At 33.6% G+C, this 26,111-nt stretch overlaps 2 protein-coding genes across 2 annotated transcripts; one reads left to right on the top strand and one right to left on the bottom strand.

The window, feature by feature from the left end:
* Positions 1–1,073: 1,073 nt before the first annotated feature.
* ArgRS (arginine--tRNA ligase-like protein) lies at positions 1,074–3,328 on the top strand. Its single transcript, XM_089705739.1, has one exon. It carries the CDS (start codon positions 1,159–1,161, stop codon positions 3,199–3,201), a length of 2,043 nt encoding a protein of 680 aa, XP_089561865.1. The 5' UTR covers positions 1,074–1,158; the 3' UTR covers positions 3,202–3,328.
* LOC149480896 (monocyte to macrophage differentiation factor 2) lies at positions 3,293–25,482 on the bottom strand. The gene is made up of 4 exons (XM_089705772.1): positions 25,116–25,482; positions 23,618–23,808; positions 19,424–19,676; positions 3,293–8,112 (listed from the first exon to the last, which is right to left on the bottom strand). The coding sequence occupies exons 1-4, from the start codon at positions 25,278–25,280 to the stop codon at positions 7,924–7,926; spliced, it is 798 nt and encodes a 265-aa protein (XP_089561898.1). The 5' UTR covers positions 25,281–25,482; the 3' UTR covers positions 3,293–7,923.
* Between the last annotated feature and the right edge of the window lie 629 nt (positions 25,483–26,111).

Here is a 26,111-nt window from a genome sequence, read left to right as displayed (position 1 = left end):
CCTCACGTAATTTATGGACGCCCCCTTACTCGATCACAATTTTTGTAAATTTACTATAAACGGAACTACATTTAAAAATATACTTTATTTATTGAGTTATAAGGTTGCTTCCATTCTGTTTATTTACATTCTCAAAAACATCAATCGCTGCAGAGGTGGCTTGCGACAAAGGCGGCTTGTGTCAAAGGCCTCGGCGATATCATTTAAGAACATAATATTATGTACTTTAGGCAAACTTGTTATAAGATCTATTTTACTTTCTTATTAGTCCATTTGACAAGGATATTGGGTAAGATACCTATTGGAATAATTTTATTATTATGTATGTACTTATTAAATCCGCGAATAAAAAAAATTTTTAGTCGTGAATATAGAAATTGGGTCGCATTTTTTTAATCCGCGAATAGTGAAAACACGAATAAAGGAAGCGCGATTAAGGAACTTTTACTGTATTAGTTTCTGTGAATGTTGTGTTTATTTGTAATTGTTGTGCATAATAATTTATAAATCCTATTGGAACAACTATTGATTAGGCTTTTTTTAATAAATAAAAATAGGTAAATAAATAAATATTACTTAATATAACCTACCGTTTTACTTTGCGTAGTCGGGTAAAAGTATAAATATTTAGGTACTACACCACGGTAATCTTTCCTAGTAGATATTGTATATACATAGTTAAAAAAATCCAGTTACATTTTTTTAACAGACTCATCGATAGTGTCACGTCTGTGCTGTTAGTCTATGAAAAATGGCGCGAAACGCAGAACGCGTGGTGATTTTTCGCAAAATGATAACAATATTAGTAAAATGCATGACTTACTCATAATAAGGAAACTTACTGGTGAAAAGTCACTCCTCGGGCTTTGTTTGTATTATGGGAACTGTTAAAACAATATCTAAGCAAACACGAAGGCATTTTGAACAGAGCAATAACACGTGTTGACGCGGCAAGCGGGGGGCACAGTCCGACACAGACTAAAGAGACTTGTGATTCTTACCTCTAGCTCGTGTTAAAGAGAGTGTAGTAGCGATCGCCTCTCTAGTACGTAGTACATTCTATCTCGATGCCTCCACATCACGATACATATTTTGTTATTTTAAATATTTTTATTGTATTGAAAATACAACTTTGATTAATTCATAACTTTAATCACAATGTCGGACGATAATACTAAAGCAATTGAAGCTAGGACTTTAAAAGCCGAGAAAGAAGTAAAAGCTATAGAGGAGGAAATTGATAAACTCATCAAAGGTGATTTGAGCTATGTTTCTGATCCACAACTTGACAAATTGCTCTCTGAAAATGAGAAATTGAAGCATCGTCTATCAATTTTGGAGAATGCTATCAAAGCGGAAAGTTCCCAAGTAGCGAAACGGGAACCCAGAAAAAGGCCTACGCTCATCACTGACATAAACTCTATAGAGGGTACGTTAAGTGTCCTGGATGAATTAAAAAACATTTTTACGGTTGCTGTAGACGCAGCTTATCCAGATTTAGAAGACCCGCCCGTTGTCATTACATTGTCTGGTAATAATCCTAAATTTGGTGATTATCAATGCAATTCTGCTATGCCCATATCTCAATTGCTCAAAGCTAAAAATATTAAGACAAATCCAAGAGAAGTGGCTAACAATATTCTAAACAAAACACCAACATCACCTTTAGTTGAAAAAGTGGAAGTTGCAGGTGCTGGGTTTTTAAATATTTACCTAAATAGACCTTTTGCAGAGCATGTGCTTACATGTATCCTTAAATATGGAGTGAAGCCTCCTCCTGTGAAACAGGAGAGGATAGTTGTAGATTTCTCTTCACCAAATATTGCTAAAGAGATGCATGTTGGTCACTTACGGTCTACAATCATTGGTGAAAGTATAAGCAGATTGTTAGAGTTTTTAAATCATGATGTTATACGTATCAATCATCTTGGTGACTGGGGTACACAGTTTGGTATGTTGATAGCACAACTACAAGACAAATTCCCTGACTACAAAACTGTATCTCCTCCAATATCTGACTTGCAAGCATTTTACAAAGAATCTAAGAAGAGGTTTGATGAAGATGAGGAGTTTAAGAAGAAGGCTTATTCCTGCGTCGTTGAATTACAGTCGGGTAGTCCAGACTTCATAGCTGCTTGGAAGCTTATCTGTGACGTGTCACGTCGAGAATTCCAAAAAGTATATGATAGACTTAACGTCAGCATAATTGATCGCGGAGAATCATTCTATCAAAGCCGAATGGTGATAGTTGTTAATGAACTTAAGGAGCAGGGCTTGCTTGAGGAAGACGACGGTCGATTAATCATGTGGGGAAATGAGGAGCGGACCGGCATTCCATTGACAATTGTGAAGTCTGATGGCGGTTACACCTATGACACATCAGACATGGCCACTATCAAGCAGAGAGCTCATGAGGAAAAGGGACAGAGATTGATTTATGTTACTGACAATGGACAATATAATCACTTTGTTATAATAGAAGCGTGTGCTCGTAGGGCTGGCATCCTTAACGACGATCACCCTGGAATTGAGCATGTTGGATTTGGAGTTGTTTTAGGTGAAGACAAGAAAAAATTCAAAACCAGATCTGGTGATACAATTAAACTCATAGATCTGATGGATGAAGGGTTAAAGAGGGCTCTAGACAAACTAATTGAGAAGGGCCGCGATAAAGTGTTAACACCAGAAGAATTAAAGAAGGCGCAAGAAGCTGTTGCCTATGGTTGTATTAAGTATGCAGATCTTTCACATAACCGAATTAATGATTATATCTTCTCATTTGATAAGATGTTAGATGATAAGGGTAATACTGCAGTATATTTACTGTACGCTCTGACTAGAATTCAGTCAATAGCAAGAACTGCACAAGTATCTATGGATACCTTAATGAAAGAAGTTGAGAAAACAGGTATAAAACTCACACATGAAGCAGAGTGGAAGCTAGGCAAAGTCTTACTCAGATTCCCCGAAGTAATTTTGAAAGTATCAAAAGACCTATTTCTGCACTCTCTATGTGAATATCTGTATGAAATTTCATCAACATTCACAGAATTCTATGACAAATGTTATTGTGTAGAGAAAGACAAAAGTGGTAACATTGTGAAGATTTTCTACGAAAGATTAATGCTGTGTGAAGTGACCGCTCGAGTCATGCAAAAATGTTTTGATATTTTAGGTATTGAAACTGTTTCTAAAATGTAAACCATTAAAAATAAAATAAACATTTTTCTAAAATACACTACTTAATGTAGATTTTAATAATTTATTAACTAACACAAATAAAACGCATCTGTAAATGTAAAAGTTTTATTGAGTTCCCAAATACCTCTATAAAACTATACCACTGTCCAAAGATAACAGGATTGTATGAAGTAACATGCTATCAGATTAAAAAATACAGTAGATAGAAGACACTGGTTCACTAAAAAAGTATAAGATATAAACAACTGGTCTTGAACAAGCAACTTGTACATCCAATAAATAATTAAAATAGTCCACGGGAAATAAAAGAAGTGTTCATTTAAACACTTGATATATTTCTTTATTTAGTTTATTATAAATAGCACAGCAAATATCTAAAAAAATTTAAAACTTTCCTTTAGGGGAAAGCACAATATTATCTGTATTCAAAAATGTATTGTATGTCCAAGTTGCTTAATAATTGATATAAAATAATTTAATAACCAGTTACAGTTTTATATTAAATACGACAAAAATATAGATCAAATTTCTTTTACACAACATTATTAAAATGATAAAGATGTACAACAATTGTCCCTAGCATGTATTTAAAATTGTAATGAACTTAGATTGAGATTTTTCTTCATTTTATAAACAATCAGCAGATAACTCAGAATTCAGATTGTCATGCTACCATTTAATTTCAAAAAATACATAAGACAGTAATACATAAAACGTCCCAGCAGCAAAGTAGTTGCTCAAATTTTTTGGCTATTGCCAGCATGATGGATCATGGTCTTTATTTGTGTTATTATTCTTCATTTATAAAAGAAAACTACAATCTGTAATCTGTAATCTTTTTTTTTATCTCTCTATCATAAATTAAGCGTAAGTAGGTATAAAATTTGAGCAAGTATTGGGCTGGGACCCGTTACGTCCAATTAAAGATTTTGTAGGAACTTTGGCTATTATCACTGCTTCTATTACAATTTACAAACGACAATTCCTACATTAGGTACAATTTTTATAGGTTTCTTTTAATTTGGAAGACTGACTTATTTTTCATCAGACTGTCTTCAGGAAAATATAATTCGACAAATCTACAAAAACTTGACCAGACAGTTTTTTAGAGGTACAAATCAACTCAATATGTACGAATTCACCTTCGAAGCTCGATAATTTAGCATTGGTCAATTGACAAAAAAAATAATATTGGTCTGCAAAATCATTACCGTTCAAAGAATTGAAACTGTACGCTTCATGATAACAAATGAATATAACACTGTCCACCCATGTAACACGTTCTATCCATTTTAACTCTCGAGTTAAAAATCCTTAGATCAAAACTGTATCATTAATGACGCGTGTATTTTTAATAAAATTCATGTAAAATTCAAATTCAAGCAGATATTCACTGTTATGATATTGATAACAAACTCGTCTGAAGCCATTACTCGTTTAAATTTTACAAACAAGTGCAATGCACGCATCGACAATAAGTAGGTATGTATATAGTTGTTTATTAAATCTTCCCCTTTTAATGGTCCGGGATTATTTTTTATCATTCAGTAATCTATGATATAGTTGTCACTTCATCGCTTAACAATAATGTTTAAATTACAATTTACCTCACACTAAAAATAACATGCTTTCCATAAAATTAAAATGCATACAATAATACTCACATTTAAGTGAACATACAGTTATAATCATTTAAATTAAATGTAGGTTATTTTTTTGTGCAATCGCATTTTGTTTTTTACCCTGTCACCTTTTCTACACCAGAGAGTATGTAACCCAATAAAATTCATTTAAATAAAAAAAATCTAAACAATAAATCAAATCTATTAAAAATATTGAGACAGATCACTTATTTGCAAATTCATTGGGCAAATTTTTGACTAGATATTGTTGGATAAAATATAATATAGGTATTGTAATTATGAATTGTTATTCTGCTGTGTTTATAAATCAATACCTTCGCTTTATATTAGGTAATATAAATTCGTTTAAATCAATTTTACATTACATTTTGTACTTCTAAATAAACCTTCGTAATGAAATTTGTAACGAATCGAATTTCAGTGAAGCTAAATTAATTGAAATTGTAATTTCAATCTTTCGCTGATCAAAACTGACAGTCCACCGAGAGATGAATTTAATAACTTCGACTGTGCCCTTCAAAGCGAAAACGAGGACCGGTCTCATACAACAAATTGTCATGATGATAAATCTGTTTATTGATTAGGTATAGGTATGTATAACGAAAAATTTGTTTAAAAATGACCTAGACAATTCAATTTCTGATTAAGAATGTATCAATTGTTACATTTGAGCACTTAAATAGAGCTCATAGAAATATTGGTTCGTAACCACCGTTTGAAAATCGCAAAAGGGTAGGTAAATAAATTCGGCAGTTAAAATTTAAAAAAAAATTTCAAAATCTAAAGTTCCGATCTTTTTCAGAGTTTCTCGGTCAGATTATTGTAGTAAAAAACATATTCGCATTATAAGGGTTCTCATACCCGCTTTGATATCATAGTCCATGAGCTCAAGACGTTTTAAGCACCTATATGAATATTCATCCGGCCTGCATACGTCACCTTATTGTGAGAATAGTCAGTGTCGCCTGTCAGTAGTCAGTACGCCCCAGTTTCCCAACTAACTTGATTGTCTCCCTAACACAATACAATCAGCCATTTTAACATTGACTCAAATGAACTATATTCAATTTAAATATTTCAATACACGATCAATTTAACGCATTCCGATAATTGATTTGTAAATGCATTAATCAGATCTTTTAACACGTGATTTTCATTGATGATTAAATGTATATGAATATATTGAATACAATTTAAAATGAGATTCGTTAAAATATACAGATTACGGCAATACACGTGAATAATATACCTAATAATTAATAATATTTGAAGACATTTATCGTGTACATTTTTTATTAACAATTAAAATACATATAACAATGTAACGTGATACACGTAGATATTCATATTATTCACAAGTTCTTATGATGTCATAAAGAGCTACAGATTTTATTACGAGAAAAAATATTTTGAAGAATCATACAATTGGTATGTATTATGTAGACTAAAGTTCTACAATGGAAGTCTACGGATCATAAACACACAATGATTGAGCAATCGCTAGTAAAATTTAAAAATACTCGAATTAAATCTAAAGGAATTCGACAATTACACGGAACAAGATACCTGTAAGTGTTTAATCATCGAAAAATCTCTATAATACGTATACTAACACAAAAACATCCATTTAACTACGCTAAGACAACACACGACCAACTATTCTAGGGAAAAATCCATGAATTGTATAAAAGTAGTTACAGGTAAGTATAGATAGATAAACGTCTCTAAAAAATTCTAATACACATTAATTTAAATTCTCTAAAAAGGGTCGGTTTGGTCTCGAGATTCTGTGATACGACTACGACTCTACAACAATAATATTTTCAACAATATTTTACAAAATATACACAAATTACGATCTGATGTCTATTTGGCGCAACGGCCTATGTTAATGTTTTGACTTTTATTCAAAATTCCCTTTATACGATAAAATTTAATTATTTATCCTGCTTTGTTATCTATTTCAGCTTATTGTTTAGACTTTAGAGGGAATTTTCAATTTTCCGCTATTTGGCTCATTTGCTAAGGCTAAGGCTCTAGTTCGTTTATAAATCATCGTATATGGGTCGAAGTATTAAAGTTGATAACGATATAAAATTTATTCCTGGATCCCACTAAATGGCTAAAAAGAGCTATTGAGATGCAATGAAAACTCGCGCGTCAAAGGTCAAAACTCTCTAGCGGTTGTCGACTTCGCAAAGTATATTTGAATTTATTTTACCAATGTTTTACACAAACAGAAGAAAACTTTTAATGAAAATTTAAATAATTTCCAATTTGTAAAATACTTAAGGTCAAAAGTTTTCATCTAAGATCATAAGTTTTCATCTTTATCCATCAAGTTTACGCTTAAAGTGTTCATGGCCAACAATCGAAGTCTTGATGCCTACAAAGAAAATCTTGAGCAGTTTTTGTTCGGACTCTGAGAAGTTAAAAACAATGTAGATTTGGCATATTGCCTAAGCCAAGGGCCCACTGAACATTACTGTAGAAATTTCAGTGATATCCAAAAATATGAAACATTTCTTACACGCGTGAAAGTCATTGCATAAGTCCTGTAATATGTACTATGTCAATAAAATTATCGATTACAACCACGAAACCAGATATATGCTCTAACCGAGTTATATGACGTCACTCATACAACTGAATTAAGTATTTACATTCCACTTGACTGCGAAAAGGCCTTCGGTTTACTTGCGTAACGAAACCTTTGCTCCTAGTGAAATGCCGCTCTTTTTAGCCACAGACTAAAAACATTAACATAGACCACGAAATAGTTCTACTATAGACTAGAAATTACTTCAAATTTAATCTAGACAAAGATTTTTATAACTGGAAAACAAATCGTATAGCTCGATAACATTTTCCACAACTTTTTCCAGATTTCTTTGGTCATTTTACGATTTTTAAATAACATTTTAGTTGAAAATGTTTTCGCTCTTCAAGTACGTAATTGCCATTGATAGGTACCGGGGGGCAGGCAATTGACATGTCGCCTGACCGCGCAAATTATCCAGTTATCGAGTTATACGAGAATAGCTTAGAGAGCTCTAATTGAGATTGAATAGGGCAGTCTTCATTGAGTTTTGAGTTCGGGGAAGAGATGGCGCAGGATGGCGAGGTAGTGTACGCTAGCAGCGAGGGCCACGAACATATGCCAGATTGCGTGCGCGAACGGAATGCGCCCGTCTGATTTAAAGAAAAACACCCCTATGAGATACAACATACCGCCTAGCTTGAGGTCGTGCATCGCCGGAAACTGGTGCTGAAAACAGAAACATAATTATGCATGTTATTATTGGAAATCAGCGCAATAACCGTTTAAATACACATAAAATTCACATTATACATAATGAACGCAATTTTACCGCGAACAAACGACCTTTTAATAGAGGTAATGCATGCCCAAATTACTAATAACAATATAGAAGGATGCCCTAAAGGAGGTCGGAATACTCATTGCAAACAAACCCTAAAAATAAAATATGTGCCATCAAATCCAATTTAGACTCGGTGATCAATTCTCTCTATGAATGTAGTTGTAAGTTTCTCGAGGGAAATTTAACTCACAAAAGGTATCCGAGTGCCTTTTAGCTTTTATTTGACGACACGTGATCTTATAATGTAGTTACGTAACTTTACGAGATACGTAATTTTACCAATGTACGTAATCGTAGATATATATAATTTATTTTTTAAAGTAACGCGATCATAATTGCCATTTTTCTACGAAATAAAAAAACACTTTAATATTGAATAATAAGTAAAAATAAAATTCCTAGTCTATAAAGACAAGATATGCACGCGATCCGTCTCACAAATAGCTTCGTGACATGTGAAGGACATTTAGATTGATTCACTTCTTTGTAAATATATTCGTATAAACAGTTTAATTGTATATGAATGTATATGAATGAACTCTGTTGATAGTAAAGGACAGATAATATTGAGATATAGTAGTGTAGATAGTACCTATACCATAATAGCTATACAATAGACGACGTTCCCCACAGAATTCTTCACTTAACTATCAGAATTCAGAACCATTATAATTTATAAATCAGCAATGCAAGTACTGAAACAATATCTACTAACTGGAAATCTTCATTTTCTAGACTGATTATACAATACATAAAAGTTGACGTGAAAGCCCATGTAGTCTGTACAAAGAGAATACATATACTGCCGAATTGCTAATTGGTCAAAACTCGATGATGCCAATCTACTATTATCTCTCTTTTTTTCATAATATTATGTTCAGTTCATTTTATAAATTCTAATCGTTAGTTTTCTAAAAATAACGTATTTAATTGAGCGATGCAAGTTTAATTCCCTAACTACCTGTCCGCCATGTCAAGGTGAACTGTTTCTAACAGGTTAACGGCTTAAACGCTACAAGAGAATAATTAACTAACGTTTAGCAAACTTGCTAAGAAGTTAAGAACAAACATGAACGTTTAAACTGAAGTTTTTGATACAATTTAACGATGCGTTAAACACGCTAGGTTCTATGTAGTTGCGAACTTTGAAATAACTCTGAATTTTAATTTGGAAAAGCGAAGCACAAAACCTTTTTGGTACGAAATTGCAAGGTCTCTCGGAATGCTGCGTAGGTCAGTACTCAGTATTCAGAGTTCAAGTTTATTCATTAAATTCATCTCTATACTCTATCTTATAAAGAAAGAATTTACATAATCGGATACGAACTTTTCAGGTATTTATTCCATTTAAAACAATATCTTATCATACACAATGTAAGGTACGAGGGGAGATCTACCTATTCTTGTAAGAAACTGGAGCAAAGCTATTGTCTATTGGAGCTATACTAATCAACGTCATTCCAACGATGTCTTGTATTACTCAGGTCAAACATAGGCATTGTTTACGGTCAAGGCTGCCGTTTAGTCTACTTAACGCGGGATAAGTCAAACCTTTGAACTTTACTGCACAATAAGTGACTTTGCTCTATGTAAATGTTTGCGCAACTATTATTCATGTTTTCGTTTGTTATTTTGTTAGGTTCTTACAGTTTTGTATGTAAATACGTAACCTATATTGTGTTTAGATGCGATTGCGATAGCTTCGTATTCAAATTCTTCATATGTAAGTACCTATACATATATAAAGAGCATCAATGAAACAGAATGTAATGACAAATTAGTATGAACTTCGGCCGAACTATCACTTGTTTAAGTATATTGTATTTATGTAGGTTACAAATTATCACGTTATGTATTATCATGTCTACCTACTCACATTATCTTTGTCGTTAATCATTCCTTATTTGTTTTGATACAAAAAATAAACAACTTTTTACTGATTCAAACTCAATTTATTTTTCACCTAGCAAGAGCTATTTCGTAATTTAAATAATTAATTAATGTTAAGTAATGTTTATTTTTAGGCCTTTCTTTAGCCTTTTAAACACAGGGTGAACGCGTCGGCGAGAGGGCTTAAGAGGGATTAATGTTTCAGAGAGGGTAATTAATATTATTATAGAACTCTGACCCTTATCAATGATAAAGTTCACAAGCGGGATGACTGAGCTTTGCTTGGGACTAATTTAATTAAGTAGAAAATTACTGGAATTGAATCATGGGGTGTTCGAATAATTATCTGCATTTTGTTTAACATCGAAATTAATTGAGCTCATGAGCACGTTTACGCCTTCATTCTTTTAATTTTCTCGGACAATAGTTGCTAAATTATTTTATAATTCTTCTTTAAACTGAAAGCAACATAACTTTGTTTAGTACTAAACGTGAAAAATATTATAATTTATAATGTTCCGATTAATGTCGATTCATAAGTGCTTCTATAATTCTTATCCTCTTGGTTAGTGAGTGTTGAGCAATGAATACAAATTTGAAATTACCATTGTAGTGGGCGTCAAAATAAGATTACTTTTAAGAGAAAATATATACCGTACTGTATTATAATATTATTCATTGACAAATAATATTATCCATCAAGAGTACCTATATAAATGCGGCATGGAAACTCGAGCAGGTTTAAGTTTATCATATTATACGCTGAATAGAGAATAAATATAGAATACTAGCGGCCCGTCCCGGCTTCGCACGGGCATTAAACATTACATTTAGATTTGTTAATTTTAACACATTCATAATAATAATAATAATATGGGCGTAGGGATGTGACGACCCCATCGCCCACGGTTGGAATATCTATTGTCTACGTGACAATAGATATTCCACCTGTGCAATCAGTCAACCCGCAGGACACCTTGTGGCGGGGTGTCGGGGAGTAGCGACCCCGCGGGAACCGAGCGCTCCCGGGGGAGGCCCCTGTCTTCATCTCCGGCTCGCCTTCACCGGCCGGTCGGAGTGAAGCCTGACGAGGACAGGACCCCCACCTCTGGCTTGCCTTAACCGGCCGGCCAGAGTGGAGTCGCGAGAGCTTTTAGCTCGAAGGGTGGATGCTAAGCGTAAGTGGCGAGTGGGCACGTGATGCTGGACCCTCAGGGAGCGCGTGATCGTAGTTTAAAGTCCAGGGACGCCTCTCCACCCTTAGCTGCTCACAATATGTTGCCCCCTTGTCGCACTATTGCAGCGACTTATTTCGGGGGCCCATACAGTGAGAGGGCGAGTCACCACCTGCCAACATATTTTTACTTTCTTTTAGTAGAAAGGCAGGTGCCATAGTTTCCCATAGTCCTCAGTACCAGTCCATTTAGCATCCCAATCCATAGCCCAATCATTAAATTTCCATACCCTGCAATAGTCCTACATCGGCCGCGGACTGCCCAGGGCTGTATCTCTATAGTGCAGTCATGGGCAGGCTGCGGCTGGTGTCCCACAACACATTAAAATTCTCGAAAGGGCCTCTGCGTGTTGGATCCGTGTCCCCACGTAAGCCTTCCAAAGATCCGGGTACTGTCCTTCTGGTGGTACCCGAGTATTATGGAAATGAGAAACATAATAATATGACACATATTCATCCCTTTTTGCGTCGAGCTCCTAAAAAAGAGTAAATAAAAAAAAATAAGAATAATTAAATTCAGCCGCGCGGCAAGTTTATTTCGTGATCTTAACCCCCCTCCCGTACCCCTGCCCGAGTGACGCCTACAACGCATAGCTAGCCGAATACAGTTTATTTTTTAATTTTTTTTTAACTCGTGATATCTTTTGAATGGATTGTCAGAATCGAATAATTCAAAAAGTAATATAAAGATATTGAAGCAGTCTTAAATAATACATCGTTTATTTTGATAAGGGTTAATACCAAGGTACAAATAAAGAGCTTTTTGTAGCGGTGGTATTTTAATTTCTTTTTTTCAATAAAAAAACGCTTATTGTGACATGACTGTAATAGTTAGAGATATGCTGCCGCTGATTTTTTGTAGATAATGGTGTGTTCTAAAAAAATGTAGTATATCATTTTGTTCTATCATCAATAGTTTTCGCAGCGCACGCGATGTAAGGTAGTTTTTTGATATTTTTTTCACACCTTGGATTACGTTATCGTAATTTTAGTAAGGATGCCTATTTTTTTTGAAAATGAAATATAGCCTATGTCACTCAGAAATGATGTAGCTTTCCAACAGTGAAAGAATTTTTCAAATCTGCCAAGTAGTTTCGGAGCCTATTCAATTCATACAAACAAACAAACAAACAAAAAATCAAACCTTTCCTCTTTATAATATTTGTATAGATGTATAGAAAACCCTCGCGGGATTATTCGATATTGTATTTATTTTCAGATTTCTCTATCTGCGTCGAAGAACATATTTTTAATAATTATATTTCTAAACAAAGGAAAAAAGATGAGTGGATGGTGATTTTTTGATTTGGTGACAATAAAGCACTGCATGCCTCTCCGAGGTGTGCAATAAAATTAACGCCATCAAAATTTCTTGGCTAAAATGAGACCAAAGGAGCCCAAGAATTCCCACAAGAATTTCGTTGTTTTATTCCTTAATCCTTACATAAAAGCCATCGCAATTTTTATTCATCTACATTCTACAATATAGAACAACAACAACAATTTCGGGTTCCGATATTATTCTACGAGCTCGAAATAAACTAATTTATTTTCGATATTACATAAATATTTGCCCAAATAAATACGTCGCGATTTTTTCCAAACAAAATAAACGGGGCCGACTGAAAATATTTAGCAATCGCTTTAGGGATCTGAAAATGTATTTATACATAGTGTACAGAAGGTCAGAGTTCAGAGGACGTCTGCGATAAATCACAATTAGCCACGTGGGCACGCTCGGAGACTCGTGGCGAACGTGATATCGAGAGTGCGTAATATCGTCATGGTGATGTACTTTTGTTTTGAGGTTTGAAGATATTTCACCCGCCAAACCTTAGCAGTTATATATAGAACAGTTTATTGAATCAACCTTATGATTAAAAATGTATGGGATACCTATATCGCTGATCAACGATCTCTTCCATGGTGGGTACGGTGTAGACGAAACTTTGTGTATATGAATTCTGAACTTAGTAGTATTCATGAATAATAAGGACATTCGTATTAATATGAACTCATTGCGGTAAAGATATTATTTACATACGTGTATGTCCTCCATATGTCATAACTTCTAAGACCATAAAATTATATTGTAATATCCTTTAAGATACAAGTTATCATTAGTAGTTAGAAATTAAAAATTGAAAAGATGACCCAATTATATTTGCATGTTTTTCTCGAGTTGATACCGGGAGTTTGAAAATAGTTTGGACAGCGCGTTGCTACCTGTAGCCTGTAGGAACAAGGAAGAAAAAGCTCTTCCCACTTACCACCTACGCCCGTAAACTAAATCGATAACAGATGTGAACTCTCCTGCACGAGAAGAATTATTAATCTTGTAGGAATGGATGCTGGATGTTTTAAAATTGCATAGTGTAACGTAAGAAAAGGTTACGGTTACTGGCATTGTTTGAAAATGTTTTGTATTTGGCTATTTATTTTTATAAAGAAAATAAACTAGAAAAGTTAAAGATTGATAGTGAAATGGAAGGCCAATACACGTGCTTTATCATATTGATGTTTTGTCTCGTCATTCCAAAACGTCTATGCTGGGAAAATGTATGATATTTGATAAATGTTCAATATTGTACTCATCATCCGGCATGACTATGAAAAATAACATGAAATTACCGAACTTCCTACAGTACAATTTTAATAAGTATGAAAGAGCGTCACCAACAATAGTACCTACATTGACAAAATTTACAATGGAAAACAGACAAAAACAACAGAGGAAAGTAGGCTGAATGCTAATGATTCTGAATCCCAATCCGTAGATGCTGTGATACTTTACTACCGAGTGCTATTTCAATTCCTTTATTTATACCCAACCCAGTGTGACAAGATGTCTAGTCCAGAATAGCCCTAGAAAATGTTACAGATGATATAAATGCCCCTGTACGATGCAGATATGTATTTTTAACTCATGCTATTATAGATCACGGATTTAACACTGCAGTACGTAATACGTATTACATAATTAAGCTCATAATGTGCTTAGACTATATTTAGAATGAAGGTTTTATATACGACCTAGGGAGTCTTAAGGAGGTTTTATTTAGATAAGAACATTATAACGGTGGATATGGAAAGTTGATGACGCAAATTTCCTTGCACTTCAATTGAATGAAATGAAACAACGATAAATAGTTAAAAGGATATCCTGTTATATCGACAATAATTAGCTAGAAGTACGTAAAAATTGATTACTTATCCATACTAATATTATAAATGCGAAAGTAACTCTGTCTGTCTGTCTGTCTGTTACTCAATCACGCCTAAACTACTGAACCAATTTTCATGAAATTTGGTATGGAGATATTTTGATACCCGAGAAAAGACATAGGCTACTTTTTATCTCGGGAAAATGACGCAGTCCCGGAAATCCCACGGGATCGGGAACTATGCGGATTTTTCTGTGACTGCGCGGGCTAAGCCGCGGGCGGAAACCTAGTGTACTATAAAAGATATGTACTTACCTACCTAAATACAGTTTAACATGGTACATTTTCATTTTTAATAGGAATAGTTAACTTGAATGTGTTAAAAAGGGAAATTACAGATTAATTTTATCGTAAGAAAAGCCAAGTTTTGAATTTCGTACATTTCTAAAATTATTCATAAAGGTAATTTTCGCATTGAGATAAAAATGTAACATTTCCTCGTGATTCTCTTTTATTAGCCATATTATTATGATTGTTACTTTTATATTATTTTCCTTTTCCGTTGTTGCTTTATGTTTTTGATAAGCAATAAGTTTAAACCTTAATCGAAATGAATACCGGCATGATAAGATTCATAATTAATTCTTATCAAAGCATGTTTAAATTAAAGTACTTAATTGAAAACATATCCAATAAATATTTCTATTTACAATCAATTAAATAAAATGCAAAGAAAAATTTAATTTATGCAATCAATTGATAAAACATTTACTAACAGGATTGCTCGGTAATTCACTAAAATATGAATACGATCAAATTTTAAAGACTACTTAATGAAATAATTTAAAAAGCGAAATCTTTTCGGATATTAAAAACTAACATTTTCTGTGAGCAAAAACGAAAAGAGGTCAAATCTCTTTCATTTCTGTAAAGTGTAAACTGTAAAGAATACAAAATATAAAGTATAGAGTTATAATAAACTAGGTTTCCGCCCGCGGCTTCGCCCGCGCGGCGCAGTCAAAGAAAAACCCGCATAGTTCCCGTACCCGTGGGATTTCCGGGATTGCGTCATTTTCCCGGGATATAAAGTAGCCTATGTCCTTTCTCGGGTATCAAAATATCTCCATACCAAATTTCATTAAAATTGGTTCAGTAGTTTAGGCGTGATTGAGTAACAGACAGACAGACAGAGTTACTTTCGCATTTATAATATTACTAGCGACCCGCCCCGGCTTCGCACGGGTGCAATGCTGATACTAAATACACTACAGAAAAATTGTGAACGTTGTATAGGTATAAAAATATAGCGGCCCGCTCCGGCATCGCACGGGTATAAAATACATAGCCGGGCGGCCGCAAACGCTACGTCCCGCAAATTTTAAATCTGTAATATCTTCGAAAATAATTTGGAAAATCCAAAAGTGCACGCCTCATAATTTTTTTTTAATAAATATTTATTAATTATTATTTTTGTTTATTTAATAACAATTAAACCACATCGAATCAGACCCTGAAAAATGAAAGGGTTCTATTCCTGAGCATACTCAAGCGTAAGAGAAAAAAAAAGACTCGATTAGTAAAGTATTTCGGTCGCTATCGTGTTAACAAGAAAAAGGATCCGCACATACAGACACACGGACGTCCAAGACAGAACTTTTTTAAACTGTTTTTTAACTAGTAAAATGACATCAAAAATATCATGAACGTTAAAAATAGTGTTTTTTCTTAATATGTGTGTGTATGTATTATCTTACAAGTGCAATGTATGATACATAAAGACATTTTAAGTTTGAAAAATCAGATGTTTTGCGCGAAGTGACAGTAGTACAGGTAAATTAGCTTGGAGAAATTTTTGCGTTTGTAGTAGTGTATGGTCAGCAAATAAAATAAAACAACATTTTATTTTTAGTTTTTATTTTATACAGGGTTACTTGTAAAACACCAGCAACCTCGCAGGACAAGATAGCTAACATCATAAGTAACAACATTTGTTCTACGACTTTTGGCATAACGCAATAAATTATTTTTAAATGATTTTTTAAACTTTTATTGTACTCTCCTTACATTTGTAAGTCTATGTTCTATTAATGATCGGATGGACGACGCGACGCCCCCTTCCCCCTCTCGTTCGCTTTTTGTTTACGTAATTTTTGGGAGGCGTAGAGTTTATAATATTCAGACGGAAAATTAAATGAATATTTATTTTTGTATGAAAATAAAATCTAACAAATTATCAAAAGTCGTAGAACAAATGTTGTTACTTATGATGTTAGCTATCTTGTCCTGCGAGGTTGCCGGTGTTTTACAAGTAACCCTGTATATATAAGGGATTTTAAATTAAACTATATGTGTTTCTCCTCTGAAAAAGATGAGACTTTATTTTAATATTTGCACATTTAACATACATATAACTTTTACATTAACAATGTTACTAAAATGAAAAATTTACTAACCTGAAAAAGAAACGACATTTAAAGTTTAATTCTTTAGTTTGAGAAGTCAAAGGCTTGCCTCGACCATGTTTTAACACTGGAGCCATATTGAATTAACAATATAAAGTTACAACACTTACACACAAATTAAACACTAGTTATGGCCCTGCCTTCATACAAAACTGCTGAATACGCCGTTCGCACGGGAATAGAATGTGGATGCGATTTCCCTTAGTTAGCATCCAAGCTTACGTCTTTATAATTATTAAACTGTATAAATTCATTCTTTAACTCCAGTCTGCATCGTGCAGACATGGGTGTAAAAGTCTCATTTTAGCTATTAAATGTAGTTTTTAAGTACATCTGAGTTTTCATTTGGGGCCTCCGGCTGCGGGACATGTAATTCACTTCAACAAATATTATAACAATAATAACAAATAATAACAACAATCAACAAATACAAAATTTATCAATTAAACTACGTACATAATAATAATAATTTTTGAATGAAATGTGCTTTATGTTCTAACAGTACCAAACGACTGCACGTGGCACCTGCGGACAGCGTAAACTGGTTTATTCTGGTTTTGTGCGTGTTTCCACTTTCCACTATCAAGTGACGATTTATTTATTTGTTTTGTTTCGTAATTATTATGGTCAAATATTAATTATGAAACAAATTATTATGGACACGATAATTTATTGTTTCACGGTAGTCGCCTTGTCGTTTGCTCAAGGACGTAAAATTGAATGATATATTTTTTTTTATAAAGTCAAAACCATTTTCTTTCAAATAAAAACTTGTTTTTATTGAAAACAAAAGTGTTGCTAGGAATAAGTATAAAATTAAATAGTAATGTTAGGATATCGAAACATTTTTGTATAGGCCAGAACGATATAGTGGAAACGCGCTCTAAGATCTGAGTAATATACACACCACTACATATGCAAAAATTTCTCCAAGCTAATTTACCTGTACCCACCTCAACGCTTCGCTTATGAGGCGTGCAATATTCACTTAAATCATACGGTGTAAAGGGCCATATAGATCTATATTAAATGAACAATGTATCCATGGTATTTAATTGGTTAAGGATGAATGCTGTATTGGTTAAAATCGCTTCGAAAATTAGCCATTATTTGTCGTAAAAAGTAAATGACAAAAAAAAGTTATTGTGGGTTATCCATAAGAGATAGACATATATACCATCGCGGACTTTTCTGTGGACCTTTTCAATGTGTATAATACTTAGTACATTATTTTGATAAAACTCGTAGGGTTCAGCCTGCGTTTGCAATGTAAGCGGAATAAATGTAATTTTTTACGACATCACATTAGAAACCTCAAAAATAACAGTACTTCTCCACTACTTAATGGATCTTATTATACATATAAACCTTCCTCTTGAATCACTCTATCTATTAAAAAAACCGCATCAAAATCCGTTGCGTAGTTTCAAAGATTTAAGCGTACAAAGGGACATAGGGACATAGGAACAGGGAAAGCGACTTTGTTTTTATACTATGTAGTGATAGTGAAGTATGGATTCGGTTTGTATACAGTAATATTTCGTATGCACATAGATTCCCCTAGATAATATCAACATTAAAAGCATAATCGTGTTCAGCGAAATAGCTCGATTGTTTACACACCTACAACACAAAAAGCGAATTTGCTACAAACAATACACTTCAAAATAAAATTTAATTAATATTTTCCTTAGATATATAGGAAGTCGTTATCATGTAGATTATCTATAAAAAGGCTAACCTAATCTTATATATAGTAAAAATGAATCGCTAAATGTGTTGGTAAGCGCAAATCTCGAGACCGGCTGAACCGATTTCGTTATTTTTTTTTTTATTCCTTGAAGTACGAGGGAGAGTACTTATGGAGAGAAAACGTAAACATGTACCTCAGGCGAAGCCGGGACGGTACGCTAGTTTGCTATAAAACTATAATTAAGTAATGCGCTCCTTAAAATATAGGAGCTCCTCCTCAAACAATTACGTTATCAATCACAGTTGGAATGTCCCTGACGGATTACATACGGGAAATAGGCTTATAGGACGGGTAGACGAGGGTTTTAGTGAGCTCGAACATAATTAAATGGGCTTGTGCGAGTCGCATGTCCGCGATGAATTTGCGTCCCTTTGCTCATTTTATCAATTTTTAAACAATCTTTTACGGAAAAATTCCTCTAATACCGGGCTTTAAAACTGACACTTAGATTATTTAAATAATAGTCCTGGCTCCTCCAAGGCTATACGATTGAAATAAAACATATCCTCAAAAAAAGGCAGCTTTCTGTTGGTGAAAAAGTTTTGAAATCGGTCCAGTTGTTTTTATATGAAAACATTGAACATGCATATAAAACATAAACGTTTCCCCTAACATTAGTTCCAATGATATTAGTTAAGCAAAAATAAAACTAGCATCTAGAAATACATAAATAGCAAAAGCATGCAAACATACATTTGACGTGACAATAATCACAGCCGGTCCGAGCCCCATGACCAAGTACAGCAGAAGCTCCAACATCTTATAGCGCTCGTGGAATATCTGCTGGTATGTGATGCCCAGCACTGCTAGGAGCCAGATCGCCCAGCGGAGTTCCCGGAGCATCCAGCATGAGAGCGTGCCCACGGTCAGCCAGGGGAAGTAGGAACTTGCGATGAATATGTATATCATGGCACGGTCGCAGCGGTGAAGGAAGTGTTTCATTTTGCTGAAATGGAAGAAGCTATACAGCATAGGCGAGAAATGTGTATTGTACCGGATCCGAAGGCAAATATACGCGCATTTCCTTTGTTGTTAACTTATATAATTGATCAATTTATCATTGGGTACCTTAGAGCTCTTATACAGGCGTATTATCGCACAAGAAAAGTTATCAAGACATTTACGAGCATAATAATTGTTCTCTTTGGTAATAGTAGAGGTCAAAAATTTCTACTTTGCTCAAATTACGTTATAAGTGCTTTTATTTGGGTCGTCAGAATGAAATTCATAATTTAAGCAATATGGTTAGGGGCAAAAGACCCCATAAAATATTGATTATGTTTAATCTGATAACCCCATTTCCCTCCATATTGTATTTTTCCGTATAATTAAGACTGGTTCTCAAATGTTACGTTCATTAAGATATAATATAATCTTATGACTTGTTTATTCATTAACAATTCACGTGTAATCATTTTAATGATACATGTAAGAGGCAAGAGCATATATTGCAACGTTTCACACACACATTCCCCTTACACAGTTTTATGAAACTTCTCTTCTTTAACTTCTCTAATGTTACTATAATAAAATTCTATTAAAAAAGAGTCCCTAACTTGTATAATTTAAAACTTCTTGTGTCATATGAATTCTCCCGCTTTGATCACTGAAATTCTTTGCAACTACTGATCCGATGTCGAACTGTTTTAAACTTGGCACTCGTTAAAAACTTTCCGTGAAAAAGTAGTGTTGTATAGACCGATCATATTTCATCGCCCCAACACCGAAGTGAAATTAAAACTTCTAGTCCCTAACGTAATATTATTGAAGAACTTAAAACTAAGTAAGCGTATTATTGGATTACGTCTCCTCGTTTTATTGGCGAACCTTTTAGCTAATCTTCTAAAGCAAATGTGAAGGAAAATTCGTGAGCTAATTTGATACAATGATCTATTTTTTAAGTTTCTTTTATTTTACCATGCCCTGCTCAAAACGCGTTTCTGCATCACACAACTGAACATTGACAGATCATGAACAAAATAAGTGAAAAATACATGTTTCATCAAAAAAATCTGAGATTATAGACTACAGGCCCATGTTGAAAAAATTATGGGTCATTTGACCCACCATCAATAGTACGGCATCTGTGTCATACTATTTCTATACTACTTTTAATCAATTATTCCGCAACGCCGTACAAAAATCTTGGAGACAAGGGGAGAAAATCTCTACCTGAACCTTCGAATTCTCATCTGCACTTAGGTGGACAGCTTACAAGTGACGTCATAGTGCTGAATCTTATTATTTTATGCTCTTATATCGTTCTAGATAGGTCACGTGGTGGGTCAAATGACCCATAATTTTTTCAACACGGGCCTGTAGTCTATTATTTAAGTATCATTTTCCTGAATATTTTTCCTGGGTTTTTGAACCTAACATATTATGCTTACCTTGCCATTTGGGCACAGATAATATACCTACCTGAACAAAGCTCCATGTCGGCAATTATTATCTGTGGAGAGGCTAATCGTTTTTATCTAAGGTTTTTACGATATGAAATGTCAACATTTCAAACCATTTCCAAAACTTTTCCAGTGATTAGGAGATAAAGAAGTAATCTATTTGTGGCGATATTATACTTGTTTGATACAGTTTTATTTCATCACAAAGTGTAGGTACCGAAAGATAGCTTGTTTTGTCGGATTTGAGAACGCGTCCTTAATTTTCGAATGTACACGTGTACGAATAAAAAAAACTGAAGTATGAATTATTTATACGCTTATCTCTGGAGCTACTCTTAGGTCATATATGTGAGTGGCTGATGTTTTCGCTGAATTAGATCCTTTTCTGCAAAACCGTGGGAGACATAATGTATTGAAATATTTATGAATAACTCTACCTATTTTTAGAATTCTTTTGTTGTTTATTACTTTTTTATATCCATCTTTATTGTTGCCGTTATTCATGTATATTGATATATGGATTTGAATAGCAAATAAAAGGTTTATTTCTTTTCTATTACAAATAAAAGATATTAGAGAAATTCATTCAATTTCCATTTTTTACGAAAATTATCCTTAAATTATCAGATACTTACATTCAATATATTAATATAATTTACCCTTGTATGTTACAACTTTATTGTAAATCGAACAAGTCGATATGTTTTAAAATACTACCGGAGCGCAAACCTTTATGAACAGTAATTAGGTATTATAAAGTCAGAAAGAACACTGGCAAGTATAAGTAACTGGCAACATCTAAAACCGCAGGCTTGCTATTAAATAGGTACCTACGTAGGTATCAGTTAACGTTCTAACTTCCAATATATTTGCCAGTATCTAATAATGAATCTAATCTAATAACGACCCATAAATTACGATGCTTTTCCCCAAAGAGTTAAGTCTGGTCTAGTATCCATCTACGTAATTGAGAAAGTCATGGCTTTGCATGTCGCTGGAATATTAAATTGATTGGAATAATAAAACGTCGATTACTATGGCACGTGTACAATATGAACCAGTTTCGATTAAAAATTAAAATAATAATGATTTGTTTAAATGGATAAAAGGAAAATGCATATAGATACCAATAAATATCTTTTTAACAGGATACCCCACGCGTGAACTCGGCTTCGGTTACGTTGTTATGTTGTTTAAAAATTAACAATTAATATATGTAGTAAATCCTTCCTCGAGAACCACTATAGATTGGTAAAAACAGCTAATGGAAATCGGAGCAGCAGCTTATAGTTAATTGCAAACATAAAATAATTTGGAAAATCCAAAAGTGCACGCCTCATAATTTTTTTTTAATAAATATTTATTAATTATTATTTTTGTTTATTTTATAACAATTAAACCACATCGAATCAGACCCTGAAAAATGAAAGGGTTCTATTCCTGAGCATACTCAAGCGTAAGAGAAAAAAAAAGACTCGATTAGTAAAGTATTTCGGTCGCTATCGTGTTAACAAGAAAAAGGATCCGCACATACAGACACACGGACGTCCAAGACAGAACTTTTTTAAACTGTTTTTTAACTAGTTTAAATAACAAAAATGACATCAAAAATATCATGAACGTTAAAAATAGTGTTTTTTCTTAATATGTGTGTGTATGTATTATCTTACAAGTGCAATGTATGATACATAAAGACATTTTAAGTTTGAAAAATCAGATGTTTTGCGCGAAGTGACAGTAGTACCCACCTCAACGCTTCGCTTATGAGGCGTGCAATAGACGCGGCGGAGGATTTTTTTAATAAGTAAAATATTAGAAGATCATTCATGAACAATATTGAAACTTGTTTGTTTTTTAACAAAGGATAAAAGTAAAATTTGTTTACAGATCAGACAACATCTAATAATTAATGTTAGCGACATTTACCTAAATAAACTCGACAATAAATTACACGTGTTCTGCCTGAAATGGGATCTAGAATCTAGAAATAGACCTGATAGTTTGTACACTTATGATTAATAGCAAATATTGGTCAACTGTTTATTTATGTTCGTAACGCAGTTATAAAGGTACGTTCATACTGCTATAGCTACCATAGAATATATTGTTGTAATGTATCTCTATGCTGCTATTGATCTACAAATACTTTGTTGTCTGATTATATCTTTATTGATGTGAAATATTTATCAAATAAGCTTAGTTATAAAGCGTTGTTTATTCAGCTCTAATCCTGATTTCATAATCATATCAAAACAATAGAACATAAACATGAAACTATTGTATTGTAACTGATCCTTGATAAGTTTGAATTAAATGAACTTACTTATGAGTCTAAAGGAGTCGTATACAACTCCATACAAACATAGGGGGTACTTAAATCCGACCATTGAGTACAGAAATTGACCTATATTTTTTCATTTTGAAATTTCGACAAACTCAAAGATTTCTCGTATACTCATCTATCAGTTCCTGTGAAAAACCTCACCTGTCAGATCCACAGCAGCATACAGAATGGAAGGTGGTGGATACCGCGAAGAGCAGACACAGCGCGAGACCATAGACAATCGCGGCGATCGCTTGCGGCGCGTTCATAGAGCGAGTTAGCAGTTCCCGCGCTCCGAGAGACGCGGGCGCCACACACAGCGCATGCGTACACACGTTCGCTACATTTTCCACCTGTGCAAAGAAAAAAAAAGTAAATAGAATTCTAAAATATTTTGAATTTAGTTGAAACGGCCTTTTTTGAATTGAATTTTTCTGAATATATTTGAAACAGCCTAGGAAAATAATATATTTGATTGTGGGTTCGAAATTTATAGTGGCACTACGTAAGGCAAAAAGCGAAAAACGCTACATGGTCGGATGCAAACTTAAATTTCAAAGTCCAACTAATTTGTAGGATTCCATAAGTGAAGAGTAACGAAGCCCTATTACTACGACACTGCTTTCTGTCTGTATGTCACTAAACTGTCTCAGGTACCATGCATAAAGCTAGACAATTGAAAGATTTCTATTGCCATTATACCCAGCATAAATATTTGGTGGGCAATTTAATATGTTCAAATAGGTATACTTATAGTAATTATTGTTGGTTTGGTTCCAGAAATTTATTCTCTACACCTTATAAAAAAATATTTTCAATGTATACATATACATATTACACTACTAATCTTCTTTCTTTATATATAAAAATAAATCGCAAAATGTGTTGGTAAGCGCATAACTCGAGAACGGCTGAACCGATTTCGATAATTCTTTTTTTATTATATTCCTTGAAGTACGAGGATGGTTTTTATGTAGAGAAAACGTAAATATGTGCCACGGGCGAAGCTGGGGCGGACCGCTAGTATTAGTATATATTCTACCAACTCTAGAGAATAATAAAGTAATTTAAGAATAACTTATAAGAAATTTATAAACTATCTGATTTTTATTTTTAATTGTTTGCTTTTTAATTTAATATGTACAATTAAAACTGTATTGATCATAATTTATGACCTGACTTTAATTTTAGTTCACATGATTATGGAAAAAACAAATTACCTGCAACTGAATAGATAAAACTAATAAAGTGTGCATAAGGTGTGCATGTTATTTATTTTAATAAAACAAGAAAATAAGTCATAAGAACATTAAAAAAACAAGATTCCACAGGTACCTCGATTAAAATATATATTTCAAATATATTAATTAAGCTTTGTTTTGTGCCTATAGAAAGTCTGCTTGAGAAGCAAACTAGACTAGTATAGCTAATAAGTTTTACTATACCCTATTATTACGATACGATATTATTTGTAGTAAAGTTCTGTACCCTTTCATTCTAGATCTGGATTATCCCAAAATAAAACTTTTTATGAATTATGTTATGTAAATGTAGTGGTTATAAAAATTATTGTAATATTTTTCGGATTTTATCAAAGTATTAACTTTGTTTTATAGGCGTATAGATTTAAAAAAAATAAAAATATCGTAACAAATCTCACCTTGGTGGGAACGTAAGCTTTATTCGATGTAGCCCTCTCGTTCATCCATTTTACAGATTTCAGTTTCTCCCAAGGAAGCTCGCAGTGGAAATAAATTTTACTTTGGTTGAACTTTGATTTAAATTTCATTATTATGACGGAAAATAAACTAACAACTTCGCCCATCGTACACGTTTAAACCGATCGCGCGTTGAAACCTAACTGGTCATGAGACCGACAGCACAATACTTATTATAATAATTACTTTAACACTCATGATCATAATTCGATTTACATCTTTTGATACATTTAGTGAAAAGCCTTTCGTTTATGATAAATATTCACGGAAGTAGTACACCACCCATAACAAACGCGAAATGTCGAATGTCGATTTCTATGACAACTGACAGTGGCATAATGTAATAAGGTCTGTCAGATTGACATTATGCACTACATTTTTGACAGCCGTTATCTCGGAGCAATTATCAAGCCTGGAGAAGTAACAATTAATTGAACAATATAGCACTAGTTTGGCCTTTTTGGCTTATGGCAAAATGTCATGCGAAAAAAGAGGACAGATATATGTCAGTTCGACAGTTTGAAATGACATGTGCCCATGTCAATTTGTTTCAGTGACCAGTCTGGTCACGGACGCATGGTGATTTTAATTATTATTTTTGAAGTGAAAAACGAGTGTTTTAGTTTAATTTGTTATTTTATGAAAAGACAATTGACTAAAGATAACATGGCTTGTGTTGCTTACGGCTGTAAAAGCCGTAGTAATGTGAAATCGGACGAAGATAGAAATTTGTCATTTCACAGGTTAGTGTTTTGATCAATTTTTTTGTTAATTGTGTGGGATGCTTGAGGAGCGTTTAAATAAAAATCTCAAAACATCCACGAAGATGCGTTTATTCGCACGTTACAATAAATTCAATAGGATAGAAAAACTGAGCGCACATCCGTCGTCTAAAGCTGGTCGCCACGGAGTGAAGGCTCGCGAGTCGCGAAGCGTAG

The sequence above is a fragment of the Colias philodice genome, chromosome 17, assembly GCF_061535455.1.
Source record: "Colias philodice isolate Cphi_HAF_F1 chromosome 17, ilColPhil1 Martin Lab GWU primary, whole genome shotgun sequence".
Taxonomy (NCBI): Eukaryota; Metazoa; Arthropoda; class Insecta; order Lepidoptera; family Pieridae; genus Colias; species Colias philodice.
This window is presented reverse-complemented; position numbering and strand designations above follow the sequence as displayed.